The sequence below is a fragment of the Diceros bicornis genome, chromosome 8 (assembly GCF_020826845.1).
Source record: "Diceros bicornis minor isolate mBicDic1 chromosome 8, mDicBic1.mat.cur, whole genome shotgun sequence".
Classification (NCBI taxonomy): domain Eukaryota; kingdom Metazoa; phylum Chordata; class Mammalia; order Perissodactyla; family Rhinocerotidae; genus Diceros; species Diceros bicornis.
In genome coordinates, this window is record NC_080747.1 from 42,913,043 (window position 1) to 42,936,459 (window position 23,417).

At 41.8% G+C, this 23,417-nt stretch overlaps 1 protein-coding gene across 1 annotated transcript in view; it reads right to left on the minus strand.

Moving 5' to 3' along the window:
- The window catches only part of KDR (kinase insert domain receptor), a 44,656-nt gene extending 22,148 nt beyond the window's left edge, over positions 1-22,508 (minus strand). The window contains exons 1-15 of the mRNA XM_058547100.1: positions 22,170-22,508; positions 18,211-18,304; positions 15,863-16,059; positions 12,795-12,925; positions 12,384-12,552; positions 11,656-11,795; positions 10,825-11,002; positions 9,286-9,400; positions 9,037-9,200; positions 6,926-7,082; positions 5,888-6,011; positions 5,266-5,374; positions 4,073-4,414; positions 1,527-1,673; positions 1,066-1,197 (exon numbers count right to left, since the gene is read on the minus strand). Of these exons, the coding sequence (XP_058403083.1) occupies positions 1,066-1,197; positions 1,527-1,673; positions 4,073-4,414; positions 5,266-5,374; positions 5,888-6,011; positions 6,926-7,082; positions 9,037-9,200; positions 9,286-9,400; positions 10,825-11,002; positions 11,656-11,795; positions 12,384-12,552; positions 12,795-12,925; positions 15,863-16,059; positions 18,211-18,304; positions 22,170-22,236 (2,266 nt within the window). The 5' untranslated portion in view covers positions 22,237-22,508. The remainder of the gene's footprint in view (positions 1-1,065; positions 1,198-1,526; positions 1,674-4,072; positions 4,415-5,265; positions 5,375-5,887; positions 6,012-6,925; positions 7,083-9,036; positions 9,201-9,285; positions 9,401-10,824; positions 11,003-11,655; positions 11,796-12,383; positions 12,553-12,794; positions 12,926-15,862; positions 16,060-18,210; positions 18,305-22,169) is intronic.
- Between the last annotated feature and the right edge of the window lie 909 nt (positions 22,509-23,417).

The following is a 23,417-nucleotide window of genomic DNA, read 5'->3' on the forward strand; positions in this document are numbered from 1 at the left end:
CTCTTCGAGGGAGAAGCAAATACAACCCTGTGCCAGTGTCACCTAGTTAGGCTTCGGTAACCAGCTGCAGACAGCTATCGGAGGCGAGGCAGAGGATGGGAGAGAATTGGAACCCCCCTTAGGATATGCCCTAAAACACGAAGCACTTTGGAAGTGACAAAACCACCTCGTCACTTGAAATCTTTATTTCACACACTTGAAATCTTTATTTGCAAGTGCAGTGTATGAAATGGTAATAAGCGTGAAGATTTGAAAACATGTCAAGGTATTGAGAAGCAATACTTGGCAACATAGATTTGACAGATTAAAGAGACTAAAATCTAGCCTTAGTCAGAGAAGTTAGGATGAGTTCACAGAAATCCATCAATCTCTCCATCTATCACCATCCTTCTCTCTTCCCCTTGCATAACATTCCTTCACCACATAATGCAGTTTCATTGCTCCCCTGATGGGTTATTGAAAAAAAAAAGACATAGGAATACAGTTTTGAAGATAAAATATTCTGTCACAAATTACCTTTCTCATCTGAGAAAATGCCAGATATCACATCATTCCTGCATATATATACAAGTTTTCTTTCACATTTAGATAAGAACCCCAAATTTTCCATGTCAGAGAAGCAATGGTCTATTGTTCACAAATGAATCTTAATTATCTTTAGTCCAATGAAAACTATGAACCCTTGTGACCATCTGGATAGCACTGATTTTCAAGATTAGGCAGTAATTCTAATGTTTTTCCAAATAATTAGAGAAGTATCATTTCCACAACAAGTTAATTGAGCCCTTCAAACAAAGACAGACTCACAGAAATGAGAATATTCAGGCTGCCTGGCTAAGAATTTTTCCACAATGAGAATGGCAGGGATAGGAAATGTGATGCTAGCGGAATTAAAATAACATCAATTATGTTTTCTTGTTAAAATAATATATACTTATAGTAGAAAATGTACAAAGTACAAAGAATATAAAAAATCACCCATAATCCTCCCAAAGTGTATGAAAATACATAAAATACAAGCTAATTTTTAAAAACCACCGGATGTGTCTGTGACTTCCCACTGACCTTCTACTATGAAAAATGCCTCCACTTTTGCACATCCAAGAACACTGCATGCCTGGCAGGTGTAGAGGCCTTCATCCTCCTTCCTCACTCTGCGTATAGTTAGGTTCCGGTTCCCATCTTTCAGTACAATGCCTAGGAGAGGAGGAAAAAGATTATTTTTATTTATGACGTGGCCTAGTGGAATTTTTCAGGAAAAATTTTAAAAATATAAATGTTGCCCTTTATCTTGGGCTATTATCTAACTCCAAAGAGTCATACAGGATCAACTGCTGACTCATCATCCCAGCTTCCATGAGAATTCAACATGCTCTGAATACTCTGATTCCTAGTCCATGAAATGAGCCAGCCCATAAACACTAATGTTGCTTGTTTTCTACCTAAAACAAATCAGGAAATAATATGGGTTTTTGATAACATCTCCAGGGAAATTCTGTAACCAAAGAAAGAGACATTCTATTCACCTGAGTCTTCCACAAGTGTCTCATTATCTTTGAACCACGTAATCTGTGGAGAGGGATTCCCAGACACTGTGCATGCAACCTCGATGGTCTCACCAATACTTGTCGTCTGATTCTCCAGGTTTCCTGTGATCATGGGTGCCATGCGCTCTATGCACACAAAAAGCAGAGAACATTTAGTTGGAACTTTTGAAATGGTTTTGTATCAGTAAACCATTAAGCAGTTTAAACTTAGTAAACAGCAAATTGTTGATTTACTAAGCTGAAAATACATAGAGCTTAATAACAGTACTGTTGGTCACTGAGTAAAGTTAAAGGAAATAAATAAGTCAGGACAGTTCAGAGAGATTACTGCATGTCTTTGAACATCCATATTCTTGCTTCTAGCTGGTAATCACATCACAACATCAAGGTCCAGTGTCACCTTTATGGATTTTTCCTCTAATCAAATATGGCTTCCCCAGGGGGAAACTTTCCCTCTCATGAAAGTTCTAGCCAGTGACGCCCTAGAATTCTGCAATGTTTCTCTTGGAAAGTGCAAAATCTCAGCGTAATTCAACAAACAAAGAGTGCCTTTTATTTATTCAGTACTTTTTACAAAACTCGTTTATACTATTTCTGTTACTATCAACCCTACGACGGGCAGGACAGAAGTATTAGCCTCATTTTACCGTTTAAAGAGGTCAATCAACTTGTCCACGTCCCTATAACTAAGTAAACAGTTGAACTAATATTAGAATCTGCTGATCCTAAAAGACCAGTCCAATGCTATTTCCACTAAAACACAAACAAAACAACAATTCCCTAAGGAAAGCCAAAGATTTAAAGAAAATGAAGCCCATGGGTATTTGTTCAAATGTACATCAGATCTTTAGATTTACTTTTTTTCTGCAAATCATCAAAGTGCTTTGGAAATATCTTATCCAAACCAGTTGAACATCAAAAGGAATCATGCTGAAAGAATCCACTTCAACATTCAGCAAAATGAGATTACCTCAACAGTGAACTACACCAGGGTTTAAGCAAAGGTACTGGACTCTAGTCTATTTCTAAGAATATTCTTTTGGAAAACAACTTAGGAGTCCTTAAAGAAGCAAACTAGCCCATTGCAAGCACATATTCCCTGGGCACGGCAAGGCCAGGAGCCTCCTTCACTTCTCTTTCTGAATGCTTCCATTCGCTTGAAACCAGAACAGCCAGCAGGGTGAATAGAAAAAACACAGTCATATATGTGGTGTGATCTGAAGGGCCCTGGGGATGACTTCACCCAAAAATTTCTCTTTTTTTTTTACACTTGAGTCTTAACACTAGCAAATTCTGTCCCAGCATCTGTCTGAAAATACCTCTCAAGATACGCCAAGGCTTCTGAAGAAGATATTATTCCTCTAAAACCTCGGTATAGATTAGTAACCCGGGCAGTTTCCCTTTCTAACAGTAAAAAACAGAGAACATATACATCCTAGAAACTGGGAAGAGACACTAAGGAGAAGAGAAAATGGAAGGAGATGACACAAAGAGAAACTCCCCAAATTTGCCTGATTTTCCCAGAGACAGAGCCATGGCCGTGCAGCTTTAGTGCGAGGCACAAGGTTAGATGAGGTGCAGAGTGGCTCCATGAGGCATTGACAAGGCTATCTGCTCACTAAAATCACCACCCCATTGCCTTTGAGCTATGCTGGACCACATGGGATGATCCAGAGGTACAGGCATTGACTGTAACACCCTTCTCACAGGCTCTCCTAGGTCCCAAACAACCCCATCATCACACTCTGCATGCAGCACACATCTTATTGAGCAGCTAGCATGTGCCACTATGTTCTATGACTGAAGCTCAGCAAGGAGGAAAACAGAAAACATTTCTTGTCTTCACGGACACAGACCTCACTGTGCTACAACTGCCCAGTGGTTGCCCGTGTTTTCATCCTGTCCACCTATTCACCACTGGGAATTTCCGGCACCCTCCCAGCTCAGAGTAAGCATTCCACAAACATGTGTCTACTTAAATAAATGAACGCCCAAGAATAAGGTAGAAATTTCCCTGGTTCAGGCTAACCCCTCGCAGATACTAGTGAGTTACTCCACCATCAGGGTTGAAAAGAACCATGTTATTTTCTCTCTTTTTTTTTTTTTTTGTGAGGAAGATCAGCCCCGTGCTAACATCTGCCAATCCTCCTCCTTTTTTGCTGAAGAAGACTGGCCCTGGGCTAACATCCATGCCCATCTTCCTCCACTTTATATGGGACGCTGCCACAGCGTGGCTTGCCAGGCGGTGCGTTGGTGCGCACCCAGGATCCGAACCGGCGAACCCCAGACCGCCACAGCGGAGCGCGCACACTTAACCGCTTGCGCCACTGGGCCAGCCTTATTTTCTGTTTTTAATATATCACCATTATTAGCTTCTCTCTGCCTCAAGGACTTGCAATAAATAAGGAAAGTGTGCACCAGTCTACTTCATTAGCTCTTCGAGGACCATAATCTTTGCACAGCCTAAAAGCACTACATTTAAGGCATTCCAACTGCCTCTGGATGATCCAGAGTTGCCTCCCTACCTAGGACTGTGAGCTGCCTGACCACACAATGTCTTTTCTTGGTCTTCCTGTCCTGAGCAAAGCAGACGTAGTCTCCTTGGTCCTGCAAGGATGCATTCTGGAGCTCCATGATCAAAATGTCACTTGTGTTATTAGAGAACATGAAGGCATTCATTTTCCAAAGAGCATCCAAGTTCTTGCAAACAGGTGTGGGCAACTCCCCCGTATGGATCGGCAGAGCTTGTGGGTCAAGCTTGTACCACGTGAGATTCTCAAACGTAGTTCTGTCTGCAGTGCACCACAGAGACACATTCTCTTGCTCGGTTGGTGGGGTGTCAGGTTGCAGAGCGATTTTAGGACCCCCTGAAATGTAAAACCCATGGTTATTAGATGTGATTTAACTTGGGCGGCACACTATTGTCTTATTGTTGCCTTTAGACTCTGACATAAAGTACCAAGAGAAGTGACGCTCTAGCGATCTCAGATGATGTAATACAAGAAGACAACCAACTAGACAATTTGAGTCCCAAAATGAATTATTTTACCACAACATATTATTTGGAAATGTAAATGAATGCCTCATATATTTATCAAATCTCTACTTTGAGCTCTAAATATTGTTTTTAAGATTTAAAAAAATCCCAAAAAATATCTAAAGCAGAATATCTAATCATAACATGGAATTTTTAAAATTAGTGCCTTATTAACACATAACACTCAATGACATTTAAGCTATATTTACTACCGAGTTAGCCCAGTCTGAAATATTTTATCCAGTCTAGTCAGCTAAAAGCCATAAAACTAACATGAACAGACAAAATCAGCAGCATTGGGAGGGCATTGCTCCTGTGTCATTACAATTGCCTCCAGAAAACCCAACCTTGTCAACTGTTCAGCAGCAAGCCCACCAATATTGATGGAACTCTGATAGCAAAGCACTATGCTAGACTCTGATGACAGAGACATAAGTATGATGAGGACTTGTGGTTAAAAAGCATGTGGGAAACCATTCTCTCTCCAGTGAAGTCAGATGGCCTGACTTCATATGAGCCCAGAAGCCATCTGAGGAGTTTTAATTTACGATCCATTATCAATCCAACTCCTCTTCCTAAATGCCATGCCACTCACAGGAATGGCAAGGACCACAAAGTATTAGAGAGCTTAGCGCCCACTTGTCGAGAGTTCCAGCCGCCCCCTCGGAGAGCAGTACTTACTGGTCACGTGGAAGGAGATAACCCTCTCTCCTCTCCCGGCTTTGTTGACTGCTTCACATTTGTACAAAGCTGACACATTTGCCACTTGGATAACAAGGGTACTTACAGTCTGTGAAAAAAAACAAAACCCAGGCCATAAACAATAGAGGCTGTGTTTACGCACATGCATTCAGACTGAAATTAAGCAATCCCGCTCTGACCTCCCTACTCCATGCACACTGCTGCACGACCCTCAGATTCATGCAGTTATAATTATGCTGGTGTGGTCCACACATTATAGAAAACTGGCTTTGGAAACTATGAAGTAAATAATATGTTTTAACACAATATTACATTGTCTCATTTTCATGTTTATAAAATCAGAATCATCTGACAACAGATGTATAGATTTAATGGCATATGTGCTTCATTTTTCTCTGATAAGTTATTAATAAGTCAATGGTGCTTCTAAAAGTCAATAGTGTTTTCAAACTGACTTAATATGCTAGTATTTTATCATTCAATTTTTTTGATTATCAATCTCCAATATTCCTCACATATTATTGCACCATGCTTCCACTCCATCCTTCCATAAAAGCAAGAGAGAGAGACAGATTTTCATATTAAAGACCTTCAAACTCACTTTGTTTTTTCCCTCAATTAGGGCAAATTGATTTTTGTTGACTTCAATTTTATTTCCCCCCTGGAAGTCCTCCATATTTCTCCATTCTTTACAAGTGTATGGGTTTGTCATTAAGACAGCTTGGCTATAAAAAAGAGATAACAGATCATATTAGGATTTTATTTTTCTCTAATTCAAATCAATAGAAAGGAAAGGAGTCAGACTTTGGTTATTCTGTTCTTAGAAATAACTTTCAATGCATCCTACCACGTTACAAGACTTGGCGCCAATTAAAAATAGGCCTCAGCAATGAAGGGAAAGGTTCTAGGTAGATTCATTCAGGATACAGGAGGGAAGCAGCTATTCTGGGAACAAACCTCCATTCATAAATTGGATCGACAAGACAATTCAAGTTAATTTAGTTCAAAGGAAGGCAAGGAAACTAAGAAGCCATTGGGCTTCTTAAAGTAATCTCTCTGGGACTGTGGCCTTTGTGTAGGAAATGGTCAGCATCTGAGGAAGAAACTAGCAGTGGTCATCTCAAAAACAACAACAGGAAGGGAACTGCTTAGGGTGGTGGTGGGTGGCTTGTTGTTGTTTTTTTTCCTAAGGATGTCTGGACTTGTGTTAGAACCTGATAAGCTGGGCCTGAGACTCCAAGGGCTGCGGCAAGGTCTATCGCTCCCTCGCGTCCATCAGCACTTCCTCTGAGATGGACCTTCTCACAGATAAGGAGAGTGTGCTATTCACCAGTTGATTGGTATAAAGAGAAAAACCAAAGATTGGCAATTAGCGAACTGAGCAAAGAGCCTGCATTTGGAGAGGGGTACATCAGGGCTAACCTAAGAAGGGAGAGCTAGCTAATCTCAAAGTGAGATACCCCGAGGAAAGACATCTCCTAACATGTAAGAGACAGAGAAAGATGGAAGGAGATTAAGAGTACCACTTGAAGGATAACTTTCTTAGGAATATCCTTCTTGGCTTAGAACGGAGTCATATCATAGTTTGGCTATAAGAAATACAAAACGACAGGCAAAAAGAGGGCGTGGCCCTGCTCACGTGGGCTTGTAGGTGCACTCTTCCTCCAGCTGCCAATACCAGCGGATGTGAAGCGGGGGAGGAACGGCATAGACCGTGCACGTCAGCACTTGGGTGGTGCCATACTGGTAAGAGTCCACGGGAGAGATCAGAGATTTCTCACCAATCTGAGGTGGGACTGCAGATGGGAAAAACAACTTTTGAATTGTCAATCCGCTTCAAGGAATGGAAAGTAGAAGTTTCCAGCAACTAAAGCCTACATTTTTCTAAGCATATGATTTTGCCCCCATTTGCTTTTTCAAAGAACATCTAAACTCGGAAACAGGAGACCTGATTTCTAGTGATACTCATAATAATAATAATAAATTAATAAGCTGAGGGACTTGGTGCAAGTCTCGCAACCCTTTGCCTCGGTTTTTCTCATCTATATTATAGGGATAGTTCTCTTTGTCCTCCCAATCTCATGTGAACAGGGCAAGGCTCTAGAAAGAAAATAGTCATGAATAATAGAGTAAATACATTTGTTATCAGTGCTTTACATCAATCAATTCATTCAATCCTCGCAACCACTATTATTGTCCTCCATTTTACACGGGAGATAAAGGAATCATAGGAAAGTTAAATGACCTCCCCAAGGTCACCCACCTCTCCTCCTTCTCTGTCTCCCTCTTCTTCTTCCCCTTCCTTCCTCTCTCCCTTCCTTTTTTTATTTTTTTCCCTCTCTCCTCCCCTTCCTTCCTTTTCTTCCCTCCATTTCTCTCTCCTTCTCTCCCTTTTTTTTTTCTTTTTTTCTGGCTCCAAAGTCAGTAATGCAAAACTATTTTCTCATCACTATCAACTTAAAGCCCTCAGATTATACTTTCAAACTTGACCTCTTTTTTACGTCTATTTTTTATAGGATAAATGCTAGGGTGAAACCAAGGTTTAGCGACTTCGTGGACTGATGAGATGGGGTTATTCACTGCCCGTTTCTACAGCTTTATTTCTTGTTCATTTCCTTCTCCAGACCCTACTTCTCAGCTTTCCAGCTTCTCTCCTCTCCTCCATCCCCTACTCCTGAGAACTTCTAAGTGACCTTTCTGGAAGCTGTTGTCTTTAAAATGCTCCCTGCAGCGGATTTCCCAGCAAAGGAATGAAGCCCAGCTCAGCAAACAAATAGAGCAGTGAGGGGACATATGGGAAGCACCTTAATATGTTACAAGTGCAGATCCTGAAATTTTAATGTGCCATGCCAGTAGAGAGAAGAAAGAATTACAACAGAGAAGTGTTTCGCAAACTGTGTTTGAAGCAAGATACTAATGAATTTACTGGGCCAGGGGGGGATGCTCTGGTCAAATAAGTGTGTTAAATCTTGAATACTCTATGTCTCTCCCCCTAGACAATGGCAATATACATTAGCATATTAAAGGTCCTGAGAAGCCCTGCAATAAAGACACCTATCTTACATCAATTTAGCACCTCCCACACTTACTTGACCATGACACCCTCTCCCCGCAAACCCATCCAGAACACCTATTCATATCTTTCAGTTTGAGAAAACAAAGTTCAAATCATCCTTAGATCAAAAACTTAATATCTTCCCTTGACAACCAGAGCCAGATCCTAGACTTCTGTTTAAAACAATAAAAATGTAAAAAGCTTCCAACCAAGCCAGCAGTGTCAACCTGCAAAAGCCTTCTGAGTTGGAAGCTGCCTGTGCATCACTGATACATCAACTACAAAGTCAAACTAGAAGCTTCCCACAAAATTCAAGAAGAGTCTTACACATTTGCATGCCTGGTGCACAATTCCAAGAGACAGGAGCAAAGGTAGTGCAACTTAAGCTTGACAACTGTCCCCCCAGCACTCTTATTTCATGGCAGTTGGCCATCGAGTGTACCATCTACTGTAATCTTGCATTTGACCACCAAAGAGCTCATTTACGTGGCCCCTTAAGCAAACACGCTCAGAGAACACTGTCCTACCTCTCATTTCAACTCCACCACTCTGGACCATTTTTATACATAGAAGCCCACTCATGATGTGGGTCAAGCAGTAGGTGACAAAAGAATGGTGGCCTGGCTGTTTAGGAAGGCATAATCATACTCTCCATAATAAATTTGGGGCAGAAAAGGAAAACTGAATGGACTCACCATTCACAACCAGAGATACCACATGGCTCTGTTTCTCCTTTGAAATGGGATTGGTAAGGATGATAGTGTAATTTCCTGCATCTTTTTCACTCACTTCCATAATAGTCAGTGCATGCCCCACTTTAATTGTGTGATTGGACTCAATGGGTCTTCCATTTTTATACCTATGAAAGAAATCCCAGGAATTAGTACAATCTAAGGATTTGCTTTCCTGTGGAAAAATTTTTTGCATTTATTTCCAAAAGTTACCATTTTATTTCAGGGGGAGGGTAACCAAGGTACTTCACAGGGACCTTGACATGGTCTCCCACCGTGACTTCCACCAAAGATTCCATGCCACTGCCAAAAGCAACAAAAGGTTTTTCTGGAAAAAAAATAAAAATAATTACTATCATACATGTCAACTTATTGTAAATGGTTGTTCGGTTTAGTTTTTCATTTCAAGTGAAGAGTCAAAGTCTTTGGGGTTCTGAGCCGCCGCAGCTCAAGATTCCCCACGCTACCTCTCTATAGGCCACACTTCAGCTTCTCTCACACTTCCAGGCTTCAGGTTTGCTTCAATCCCACCCCAGCGCACTCTGCAAGCCCGCTGACTGTTCACGTCTCAATTCAAGCATCTGCTCCTCTGTGAAGCTTTCTCTAAGTCCCCCAGGGACCGTTGGGTGCTCCTTCCCCTCTGTTCCCATGACACCCTATCCACACTCCCCCATGTGTCCCAGGACTCAGCCCTCAGCCCTCTTCTCTTTATCTACACCTTTCTCTAGCCTCAGGCATAAAGCACCATTTATATTCCTCCTAAATTTATATCTCCTGCCCTGGCTTCTCTGGCTTCTAGGTTTATATATTAAATATCTCCACTTGGATGTTTAATGGGCATCTCCAAATGAACATTCCCAACTCTGCTTCCCCAAATCTTACTCCCCTCTCAATCTTCCTTATCTCAGTAAATAACACCACCATTCACTTAGTTGCTCATGCTAAAAACTCAAAAGCCATCTTTCATTCTTTTTCTCTTACACCCCACAGCCAATGAATCCATATCCTATTGGCTCTATCTTCAAAAACATATCCATAATCAAATCACTTCTCCTACCTCCACCTCTGCCACTCTTGTCCAAGCCACCCACCATCTCTCACCTGCGTTATTGCAATTAGCCTCCTGACTGGTCTCTACTCTGTCCTTACTTCTCTAAAGTATTCCACATAAAAAAACATAGTAATCCTATAAAAACATAAGCCAGAGCACGTCTCTCTCTGCTTAAAACCTTTCTATGCATTCCACATTATAAAATCCAAAATCCTTACCAAGGCCTGTAAGTACAGTGCCATATAAATTATCATCTAAACTGAGACATTTATGTGAGTGAAAAAGAACAAATGATAAATTAAGCTATTTGCTCAAAGCCCCACAGTAAGTAATTAAATCCAGGTTTCCACAATCGCAAAGCCTATGCTTATTCAAGTAGGACTCTCAGCCTTGCAATAAAACGAAAATTTAAAAACTTAGACAATAACACTCTGCTTATTATAGTAATAATAATAATAATAGCAGCAACAACTACAACAAGTAATATTTAGTAAGCACTTACTATATTAGCTCATCTCATCGTTAAAGTTGAGATTTTAACCCAAGCTGTGCTCTTGACCTCCAGGTAATGTGGCCTCCCTAGCAAGAGCTCAAAAATATCTTCTGAACGAACAAAATAGAGATCACTAGCTGACCTAAATTTATTTAAATTATCTCACCTTCCAAGGCACAGCATAATTCTAAAGGAGATCTTAGCTTACCATGAACCGTGACGAGCGTGCTGTTCCTCTTGGTCATCAGCCCACTGGAAGCTGCACAGGTGTACTGCCCTCGGTCACTCCGGGTTACACGATCTATAGTCAAGGTGCTCAAAAATTTCTTCATCTCACTCCCAGACTGGGTTTTTAGGTCCCGGTTTACAAGTTTCTTATGCTGATGCTGAAAAAGAGTTTACTCCAGCATAGTTTACCCAGTAGCATACCTAGTAGCTTGGGGATACCCACAAAATCAAGTCTCGGCCCTTGATGAAGACCCTTTAATGCTAATAATAGAGACTTCAAAACTTTTAACATATGTAGACACTAAATATATTTGATTTCAGGAGAAATAAATGGAAACAACCAAATTAGGATTTTTAAAACCTCACCTGGCAGGAACGAGATGGATATGAACTGCAAAAACATAAGCAAATATGACCACTGTTTAAGAAGAAGTGTGTCTCATGCCACCTCTTGAAAAGAAATTTCCTTAAAGGAAAAATAGATCAAGGACTTTGGAGAATAGAGAAATAATGCAACCTGGAAAGATGTAATCGCCTTAGAAAACTAATCCTCACAGCCTGATTGTAGGCGAGTGGGACAGAGTTCTCGGTATTATACCTTTTTTTCCACGGGTGCTATATGTTCTCTAATTTTCTTAAAGCGTGTGTGCGCGTGTGAGTGTATGTGTATGTGTGTGTGTGTGTGCCTGTGTGTGTGTGTTAAGGCCCTTACATTTTATCTGGCCAGAGAGGCTCCTATCTCTCTCAAGCAAACTCATTGGGGCTTATTATCAAAGTATTTAGAGGTCTGGCTTTGAATTGTTAGTGTTACCTTCAAAGAAGGGTATTCCCAGTTGAAGTCAATCCCCACATTTAGTTCAGTCCTTGCTGTACAATTTAAGACAAGCTTCTCTCCAACAGACAGCTCGATTCCGTCAGGGGGGCTCAGAACCACATCATAAATCTTGTACCCTGGAGCAAGTAAAATGAAAAACAGAAAGTGAGAGAGAAAACAAATGTATAACTTGGCACAAATTTTTTTGAAAATGATGCAACTTTAAAATGTGCCACATCATTTCTCCCTGAGGGCCTCTCTAATACTTGGTAACTCCCAGAAAAATGGCCTACAAAGATTTACAAAGCAGACCCGCAGAGATCTCAAAGATGTTATAGCCTAGTGGATAGAAAAGTAGTAAAATTTGAGTAGTCAATAGTCAACGGGGCCAACTTTAGTAAAATGCTGTACTTTCCATTCAATAGGTATAATTGAAAGAATTGATGCCAGGCATCAATGCTTTGAACACTGAATTTTCCACAAAATATGCTCCAGTTAATAGCATCCTTTTTCGTCCTTGATCTTGGCAAGAAAGGAGAAAACCTTGACTGCACATAGGTTTTTTGGTAGGGAAGAGTAGATGTAATGATTCACCATATCTTGAATTAATATACTTTTCAATATCCCCTTTCCTTCACTCTGTACCTTAATCTCCAAGATCTAAATATAGGAAGTCAATCTTTACTGTCTGATATTAAAGATAAGGAATAGAACTCTCCTCTTACCTACAACCACCACTATGTACATGATAGACTGGTAAGTTTCATCATTAATTTTTGCTTCACAGAAGACCATGCCAGCATAGCTGATCATGTAGCTGGGAATTGTAAAGCCTTTCTTGCTGTCCCAGGAAATTCTGTTACCATCAGGAACAAACCTCTTTTCCGGATACCTCTGTGTAGTAAAAGAAATATCAAATATTTAAATCAAGTACTATCCAAAAATAGAAACCATGTCAGATAATGACTGAAGAATTCATCTCATTTTTAAGAACACAAATTGGTTTTGTCATTTTGACCCTTCCTAAAGGATCTTTGAAACTCATTGTTGATATTATATTATAAACAGGCTACCCCTCTTAATATTAGCTTAAAATTATAAAAACCTAAGAGATAATGGAAGAAGATGTAACTTACTGCACAAAGTGACACATTGAGGTTTGAAATGGACCCAAGACATGGAATCACCACAGTTTTGTTTTTGTTCTCAGTGATGTACACAACTCCATGTTGGTCACTAACAGAAGCAATAAATGGAGATCTGTAATCTAGAAGAAAATTTAATTCCACCAGTTATTGGCATTTACTAGAAAAGTTGGTCATTTTTCAGGTTCATAAACCCTAACCAGAGAAGAAAATGATTGGTAATGACACCTCCCATTAGGCAAAGTCATCCACAGGTTAGTCTGCAGGTAGATATATGGCTCCAAGGATATGCTACCGGAAGGGTGTGTGTGTGTGTGTCTGTGTGTATGGAAAATCTGAAAGAAAACTCCCAAAATGAGACTCCTTTCACAAAGATCATCAAATAGAGCATATTTTATAGGTTCCACATTTAAACAGATTGATCTTTGTAATATTTTTCAAAATGAAGGAGTATACTTTTTCATTTTTCATATCCACTTTCATATACACATACACATTTTTCATATATGCTATACATTTTTCATATACATAAACTTTAAAGTAAATTTAAATAAAATTCTGTACACTTTACCTACTGAGTTTTCTTCATGTTTAAAAAAATCCATATTCTCTTTCTTTAGGCAAATACTGTAAATGCCATGAAAATACATTAATGGATCCCAAAGGATCTTTAAAATAAACAAGAAATAACTAACAATTTTTGAATTCAATTATTCAAGAGAAAGTTTTACGTGGGTATTTAAGATTGTAAAGACTAGATATAAGATTCTTTATAAAATAATGTTTCATAGTTATTGCATTTGGTTTAAGATTCAGTAGTCATTAATATCTTCAATGACAAAAATTTGAAAAGCCACAATGGCAAAGAGTAAGAAGAAAACGAAAGAGATTTTAACATCATTCCAACATTGTTCCTACAATGTTAATACGCTGCTGGGAAAAGACTCCATTTCCCAGAGAGAGAGTTCATGTGGTGTGAAGTCATGCTTGAAATCTCAGAGAAAGAATGGTTCACACTGCTATGCCCAACACACCTGATCAAGCATTTTCAGAGCTCTTCAGGATGGTTGGTCCAAGTGAAGAAAGAGTTAATTAAACCAAAGGAGAGAAAGGCAGCTAATTCCCTGCAACAGCAGAAGTTTGATTTCCTTCCCAGCTGGAAAGCACAGAAAAGCAGCCAACCCAGCCCACCACATGCCATAGCCATTATCTTACTGGCCAAGACCCACTTCCTGGCTCCATCCATTGCTGGAGGGAATGGGGTCAGAAGACTAAGAAAGTAAGGTGGGGACCAGAGGGGACATGTCCATAGGGAATACTTCAACGTTTTCTTTCCTATTGTTAAACTTCATGACCAAAATCTTGGACAGCTCAACTCCTAGGACATTAGGCTTAGACAGGAAGCAGAATTTGATGGTATACCCAAAGACGGGTAGTGTACAAATAAACAGTGCTAGGGATTGCTACTTCTTAATATTACCTACCTTTCATCCACATGCTAGTAAATACTACATAGCTTGCTTACAGAGCAAGTCTTTGGAAGCTAGATTAACCCCTTGACGTAAGACTAAAGCTATTCAGTAAATCAATTCTATTTCAGTATCCCCCAAAAAAGGAAATAAACAAAAGAAACCCAAACAACCACCCATCCTCTCAAAATAAAATATTTACTGTAACTCATGAAATGAATTTTCACATGTCTCCGGGTTTCCTGACTTGGGGAGAAGGAAATAACGAGATATTATGGGAGAGGTTCGTCTCGTAGTACTTCCAGACAGGCTGAAAGCAGGAAATCCTTGCAATCTTCTGAGAAAGCCTGATCTCCCAAGACTGCCAGATCAAAAGGAGCCAGAAATTCTCGAAGATCTGAGCCTTGTCTCTTTCAAATTCTGTAGAGAGGAGGAGGAGGGCACAGAATTCTCTCTTGGTTTGTGCTTACCCTGGGCAAAAATAATTCTCAAACACTGTGCAATCCAGGAGTGACATACATTATTTTGAATGTATGTCCCCCCGCTTTTCATTGCACTGACCACATTGCCCTACTGAAACATAAATGGAGACATGCTAGTGTTTTTCTCTAAGCTGATAAAATTCCTGTTCTGTAAAAGATGCCTCTGGAAAAAAGTCTAAGCCATCTTCACCCGCCTCGAATCCTCTGGGATGTAAAGAGGTATACAAATGTATAAATAAAATGTCTAAAAAAGCTCATTGTCACTGAAAAGAAAAATATTTAGTATATCCAAGCAAAATACTATGCAACACTTATAATCCCCAAAATAATATTATAGGTATCTCAGTTAAGTCGGGTTTTCCACAGGAAAATTAAGGCAGTGTAAGATTTTCGAAACACAAAAGAAAGAATAATTCATATTATAAATACTAAATATAAGTAACATTGTATTTTATCCTACACAGATGTTAAATTGGCCTCCATGGTGTCAATCCCAAATTGAAAACTCTAGAAAGATGTGGCATATCATCCAAGATTTCAGCCCACACAAGCAAAGGAAAGAAACACTGTCCTGGAAAGGCCCTTTGAGGCAGTGTCTTAATTTGCATAAAAGTATAGGAATTGTTTTTTATAAAGTATAAGTGGGAAATGACAAGTTCCTATGTACAAAAAAGCTTCAGAGCCCTGGCTGGTTCCCTGCGCATTCTTGGGAAAGTCTCCCACTCTGCCGTAGATAACCTATCTCTCCACAGAAACCTCTCCATAATTCATCCCTGAATCTTCCTTTTCAAGGATTTCAGGTTTTTTTCTTAAACAGCAGAAGGCTTTTTAAAAGTCTCCACAGCCAATTGTGAATGCAGATTTTCCCTTAGAAACAAAGATCAGAACCAAACTAATTGGGCAAAAGAGACATAGCAGAGGCCAAGCTGCAGAACAAATCAAAAAGTCTTACTCTCAGAGGAAGCCTTGGAAGAGAAGAAATTTGTATATTCCTGTTGGCAAACAGCCTTTAGAGCTAGACTTCTGTTGTACTCGATTCTTCCTTGTGCCTATTGTGTTCTATAACCAGTAAATCAACGTGGGAAATGAATCCTACTTAACCACTTACCTTGAACATAAACATAAACGACTGAGGCTGTGTCAGTGTCCCGGTAGAAGCACTTGTAGGCTCCAGTGTCATTTCCTATCACTTCTGGAATTGTGAGTGTCTTACAGAAGAAGCCGTCACTACACTCAGTCACCCCCACTCTGTTCTCAGAGCCACTCTGATTGTTGGGCCAGAGCCAGTCCAAGTCCCTCTCTCCCCTGAAAAAGCAATTCCAGGGAAGTATTAATGTGGAATGCCACACTGTTTCTACATAGAAACACACTTTTTATGAAAACAGAAGGTTTGGTTCTCAAACTTACATAAACTCCTCAACAGACAGATTCAAAGCCTTCTACCAATAATAACAGGCTGGATCGACAAATGACTAAAAGGCATAGACTCAGCTTCAGAAATCATTTATACGGATTCCTGAGTTTTCTATTAATTAACTCATTCATTCATTCAACAAATATACCTATAAGCATGTGCTCCATGCCAAACCTTGTTCAAGATTGCAGACAACAGCAGTGAGCAAAATCAGACAAATGTCAACGCCTTAGGGAACCTCAGTAGAGTTGGAGGAGATAGGCAAAAAAAAAGTAAGTAAACTTCAATAGCTGAAATTTTTAAAAAGTAAGTAATGTGAATAGCAGCAGAGCATTGTCTGATATAGCGCTGGAAGATGAAAGGATGGCGCAAAAAGACAGACAGGATTCCACTCTGTTGTTCGCAGGGTCACTGGGAGTCGGAATCGACTTGATGGCACTAACAACAACAAAGTAAATGTATTGTATAAAAGGTGGTGATAAGTACTATGGAGAAAATGTAGAATATGCAAGGAAAACAGTGAAGAGTTCTGGAGCGAGGGGGCTTGATGAAGGCCATATGAATATTGAGAGGAACACTAATCTAGGCAGAAGGAACGGCATATGTAAAAGCCTTGGGATAGGTGCATCTCTGGAGTATTATGGGAATGGCAGGGAAGCCAGAGTGGCCAGATAAGAGTGGGCAAGGGGGACAGTAAGAAGTTAGGAGGTTAGGAAGAAGGGGACAACTGTCTCAGAGCCTTGTAGGATCGCACTGAAACACAGACTACTTTTATTACAGCATTTCTCTACAAGGCCTCTAGGAAGACAGTCAGCGTCAAGAAAAGTATATCATCACTGACCCTTCTTTCAAAGAATTTGAAATTTCCGTGAAGTTGCAGCTACATTAATGAAGCTACTTTTAACACACTCCATAGCTTTTTCAGGACATAAGAAATGTTTAGGCAGAGTTTAGAAAGGGAGTATGGAATCTTTGGGGATTTTAAGTAACCTTTGTTGTCAAGGTGGGTAAAAGGAAAATCTACTGAGAGATGTATCTTGAAAGAGCAAAGCTAGAGAAACAGCACCTGTTACTGTGTTTTTTTCTCAAGGGCTGGGTATGGATGACCTACCCTTGATAAGGGGACTAGGGTATCCCTTACAGTCCGCAATCTACAATAGACCTGTGTCATTGTGTGGAACACTTGGTACTCCTCAAGCATGAAGCAATGGCAATAAGCCGCCCAAGTTTCTTTGTAGCCCCCCAGCACTCTTCTCAGAGAGCGGCATCATCTGTACCCATCATTTCTGCCAAAAACGCACTGGTCCTGAGAAGTCTCTGGGTCTCTCATGCATAATCACTACATTAAACCCCAAGGTCTTCTACTTTTCCTCCTGGGGTAGGGTCTGGAAGGCAAAATTTAAAGGCCTATTCTTGTCAAAGAGGCCAGTTTTCCCCACTAGCAAAAATCAATAATATGACTTCTTGCTAGCAAGTGAGACGAAGCATTCCAGAACATCAAGCCAGAGCATGAAGTCCATTACCTGTGCGGAACATGCACTCAGTAATATTAATGGCCAAATGTTAAATTGCTACTACATTCAGAATTTTATCATAAAATAAAGTTCTTGAAAAAGGCTAAACAGATATCCAAGAGCCATTCTGAGTATAATAAATAAGACTCAAAACGTCTTTAACTCTACCCCTTAAGGGTATGTCCTCAATTTCATTTATTCACTCAATATTTATTGAGTGTATACTATATATCACAAGCCGGGTGCTATGCTGGTTACTGGCGTGTGTGTGTGTGTGGGCGCGCACGCGTGTGTGTGTGTGTGTGTGTTGGCAGAGAGTAGTAGGAAAAAAAAGCCAGCAAAACTGTACAGAATTTTTGGGAGAAGACCTGTCTCATTTCTTCATTATTATATCAGTTCTTAGAAACCTCACTACTTAAATACAATTACTACAATTCTATTATAATTCTGCCGTATGGAAATTATTTTTCCCTCAATAAACAATGAGTTATTTAACACAGGAAATCTGAATCTAAAATGAATCCTTACCTGCAAGTAATTTGAAGAGTCGTATTAGCCATAATAGTAAGTATGTCTTTTTGTATGCTGAGCCTGGGTGGATCAACAGAAACACTAGACAAACCTAGAAACAAATTAAATAAACGAATGTAGTTGCCCCTGAGTCAGACCCAATAGGAAACACCTTCCATAAACAATGCACACTCTATACTTTAAAAGGCCTCTTCAGCAATTCATTGTGTAAAACTGTGAATTTACTTTTCACCATTCCCAGTAAAAGTTCACAAGCTGTGTCATAACAGGAAGAATGGGCAGATGGTCATAAACCAACACAACAGTTCTGCAATTCATGGAGCTCGGGTGGAGTTCCTGTTTTCCTGCATTGCCAACTTCAAGGTCTCACAAAAGGATATGGGACATTGAAATTAAATGAACCTTCATCTGATGATCTCACTCCCTTGGGAAAGGACCCACTGACATTTCTTATAAAACATAGGATGCACACATTCAACTAAATTGCTGATTAACGAATACTACTTAGAGACATTTCTATATAGTTCATCCATGTACCCTGAAGGGGGTGGGAGTGTCCGTGACCTTGTCTTATTTTCCTTTACCAATTTTCGAGTGCACTTCCTCTGGTAACTGAACTGCCAAGGTTGAAAGACTGTACACTAAAACTAGGGGAGAGGAATTGAGGGAAAGAAAACATTTTCCAATGTCATATAATATGCCTATTAACATACTTTTCCCCAAAGAGCGGGACTAAAAAGAGTGTAACGCTAATGAATTACAATTGGGGAATCTCAACTTATTAATCAAAGCTCTGAGCTCCTCTTGATACCAAGCTTGGAACACAAGAAACCTGTCTTTACCTAAAAATACCATGAAATCAATTCTTCACCATGGGTCACTCCACAGCAAGAAAACTGAACTCTCTGTCAACTAAATGGGAAGAGTTCCCAGGTATTGAAAAAGCATCAAAGAAAGAAAAGCTGTCTACCATGCTAGGGCCTTAACTGATATCCAGATCTTCAAACACCACCTTAAAAAGTGAGTGATAGGCGCCAGCCCGGTGGCGTAGTAGTTAAGTTCATGCGCTCCGCTTCTGCGGCCAGGAGTTCACAGGTTTGGATCCTGGGCACCGCCCTATACACTGCTCATCAAGCCATGCTGTGGCAGCATCCCACATACAAAATAGAGGAAGACTGGCATGGATATTAGCTCAGGGACAATCTTCCTCAGCAAAAAGAGGAAGATTGGGAACAGATGTTAACTCGGAGCCAACCTCCTCACACACACAAAAAAAGTGACTGACGCTGCGTAAGCATCCGAGCTTAATATGACCCTTCACTCACATCAAGTAAGAACAAATGACTCTCTAGGCCTAAACTGGCATTGACCTTGTTGGGTAAATAAGAGAGTATCAGCAAATATGAGAGAGTATAAGCAAATATCCAGTGCAAATATCCAATGCATTGAATCTGTGAACTCTAAAGCTGCAGGCAAAGTGAACAACTGATCAGGCATGTTCTCACATACTCACCCAGAGTGCAAAAATAGGTTGCTGACATAACTGTATGTTTGTTGATCAATATCATAGTAAAAAAAAAAAAAAAACCTAGAAATTAAGTTATATCAGTAAATTTCAGGAACTAATTGGCATTGATACTGACTTGTGTTTGGGGCAGGAGTTCTTAAGCTTTAGCATGTGTCGGAATGTCCCTAGGCCTACAGATCTGCATTTTAACAAGCAGGTCGATTATACACGGTCTGTGGGCCACTCTTGGACAGCTATTGGCCTGGGTGGCCATGCTCAGTTAATCAGCACAGCGCTTTTCAATATGAAGGAAGCAACTGCCCCCAAAGCAAGCCAACAATAAAGCAAAATGTTTAAAAGTAAAAGAAAAGCCTTCCAATAACGGAGTCCCACTTTACCCAAGAAAAGAAAAATGAAAACAATTCATTTGGATGAGCACAGATACCAAAGTTGACTGGGAAACACTAGGTTGAGAAACATGTTGAAAACACTAACTTACACTAACTTATTATACTTTGCACAACGATCAAATGAGAAAGAACCCATTATTTGGGCACATTCATGTGAGAAAAAAACGGTAGTAAAAACTAAGCTCTAAATAAGCTATGCTCTCCCCACCACCAAAACAAGAGATTCTTGAAGATCTCTCACAAATTATCGCCACAGATTATCTCACACTCTAGACATACTTTCCAATGTAAAAAAAAAAAAAAAAAAGATATGTTCTCCATTCATAGGAAGCCAAGACAACACCATACTATTCCAGAGACATGTCTCCAACAAAAAAACTATTCAACAAGGCTATCAATAACAACTTCAAATTCATATCTGTAGACCAACAGTCAATTTTTTTGCTCCATTAAGCTTCATTCATTTTCATTGGCAAGTTTGAGTTCTACTCTTCAGAAAGTTCTAAAGAAATAACTATAAGAAGTACATATGCTGCTACTCAATAAAAAGCCCTTCTATGTTCAAATCCCATAACCAAAATTAATTAATTTGTGCACTATTACCCTTCCAGCTCAAAGACGGGAAGGAAAAACAACAGTGCCTCTGTCTCTAGAATTTGATGGCACCAATTATAGCCCAATCCAATTAAGCAAGTCACACACTCCAAAGGGCAACCTCATCGTTATATTCAGGGCAACCCGTTACAGTTACTGCTGCTGCGCTATGAAACACCCCAGGCTTAAAAGCAACTCACTTCTTTGTGGGATACAGAACAACCACACGTTCCAGACTTTCATTCTCTCCCATTAAGGGGGAGAGAGAGGTTGTCAGGGACAAATGAGTGTCCATGGTGGAGCTGGCCCTGATGAACCAAGTCATTATTAAGAAAATTCAATAACTATAGACAGATGATCTGGGTACTGTATATGAGTGTGCGTGTCTTTTTTTTTTTTTTTTGACATGTGATTCTTTCCTTTCGATATAAGGAATTTTTTTCCCTGAATTATTTGACTTCTTTTTTCCTTTCTCCACCCTCTTTCCTTTCTCACCGTCCAAACAGTGGAAATCTGGAAATCAGCAGACTGTGGCTATAGAAAAGAAAGAGAGAAAGAAAGAAAAGAAAGAATTTATTGCATCAAGAGCATATGTGTTCCAAGTCTTGAAGGAGACTGAAATTTTAGGTGGCAAGGAGAGTGACGAGTGGCGCTCATTCTAGGTACCAAGTCTCGCAGAGTAAGTTTTCAGAACGTGAACTTCTGACCATGCGCTTACCCCAAGGACCAAAGCGTTTTGAAAGATGTTAAATTGTTTTACAAAGCTGACTGTTACTTGGAGACACTTTGGGAAGCTGTCACAGCCCTGGGTCCAAGCCCCAATTTCCCCTTCTCTCTGCGAAGAGAACGGCATCCTGCGCCAAGGGGAAAAAAAGTTTCCCTCCCCCTGGACCCCACCACATACAGTCGGTATGTGAGTTCGAGCGAAAGGGAACAGCCGACCGGGGTTCCTACAGCTTGACTCCTACAAAGGCGGACTGAGTGCACGGTGCGATCCGAGCGAACTGGCTTGCGCTCCCTGCAAGGCCTTCTTCCCCGCGCCCGGGCTAGGATGGGGCGCGCAGCCTGACAACTGTTCACCTCCTGTTCCCGCCTGCGGGCACCTCCTGCCTGCCAGCCCGGGGCGCCTTCCCACCTCCGCCTCCCGAGAGCCCGAGGGTGTGTTGGCTCCGCAGGACTCGCTCCAGCCGAGGCCCCTGTAGGAGACCAGAGTCATGGAAAAGGAACTGGGCTCAGGAGACCACCAACTAGCTGAGTAACCCTGGGCCAGTCCGCAAGCCTCAGTTTCCTCACTGGTAAATGAAAGAACACAAAGTGTCAAGTCACTTTCCACGCTCCAGCTCTATGATTCTGAGTTAGATCCGGCCTCCGGGTCCTCTCTGCATCCCCGTCTCTCCGCCCGCACCCGACGTCTCCGCCTTCCTTCTAGGGAGTGGGCTCCTTACCCACAGAGGCAACCCGGGTCTCCACGCAGAGCCACAGAGCGATGGCCAGCAGCGCCTTGCCCTCCATCTCGCACCTCGCGCCGGGCGCAGTGCCCAGAACTCGGACGCCGGTTCTCTCTCCCCGGGCCTGCCCCGCGAAGAAGGCGCGGAGGTGGAACGCGCGCCGCAGCGCAAGACGCCGCAGCGCACGGCGCGAGGGTGCCCCGGCTCCGGCCGCGGCCGCAGGGGTGTCTGCGGGTGCCGGTAGGAGAGGATATCCCGGCTGCAGGATGGCTGTGGGCTTTCTGTAGCGCGCAAGTGATGCCCCGCGCGGGCAGAGGATACACAAAACACCCACCGCCTGCTCTCCCGGGGTCCCGGGACTCAGTGCAGGGTGGGAGCGGGAGCCGAAACTCTAGAGCGCGGGGGCGGGGCTATGCGGGGCGGGGCCGGGGCGGGGCGCCCCTCTGCGGCCGGCCCCGCCCCTCAGCCGGGTACCCGGCCAGGATCCCGCGCTTCCCACGCTCGCTGTTTCTTCCTATCTCCCCAATTGCCCGGGACCGCGCCTGGCTCCGAGTCGCCCGAGGGAGAACGTCCCGGGCGCTACAACTCCGTTTCTGGCGGAAATAAAATGTAGCCCGTAACGGATCCTGAGCCACTCCAAAGTTCAGTCGGTTGCTGGCCCCCGAGGTATTGGGGAGCAACACCGGGAGCGCAGCGAGGGCCACTGCGCCCTCAGGAGGCGCGCCGAAGTTTGAGACGCTCTTCGGCGCGGCGCGCGCCTGAAGTGGCTGCGGGACGGGCGGAGGATCTGCAGCAGGTTGAAGCAACGCGGGAGAAGCGGATACTGAGCCGAGACGAATGCAGGATCGCAATCTGGCAGTGACTCCAGCCAGTACGAGTGTTTTGCTTGGCCAGCACAGTTGTAGTTTAAAAAATCTGAATCTGAGTGCGTTTGGTCAGAATATATACCTGCCCAGTTCTCCCAAGTTCCTGCTATTTCCTCTTAGACCTGGTGGCTTCGAATGTTACGTTAACTGCCCAGCCTCAAAAGGCATTTAAATCTGAGACCCCCTATCTGGCTTTCGTCAAAAACGTCCTTCAGGCCACCGGGGAGCTGGAGGTACCCAGGGCTCTGGCGTACCCGCGGCGTGACGGTCACCCATCCCTCGAATGAGGCCCTCCTTGAAAAGGGCTTTTGTCCACTGAGTTACCTGACAAGACTCCCCTAGCGTGACTCTTGTTGGGCCTTTGGCCAGGCCCCTTTTC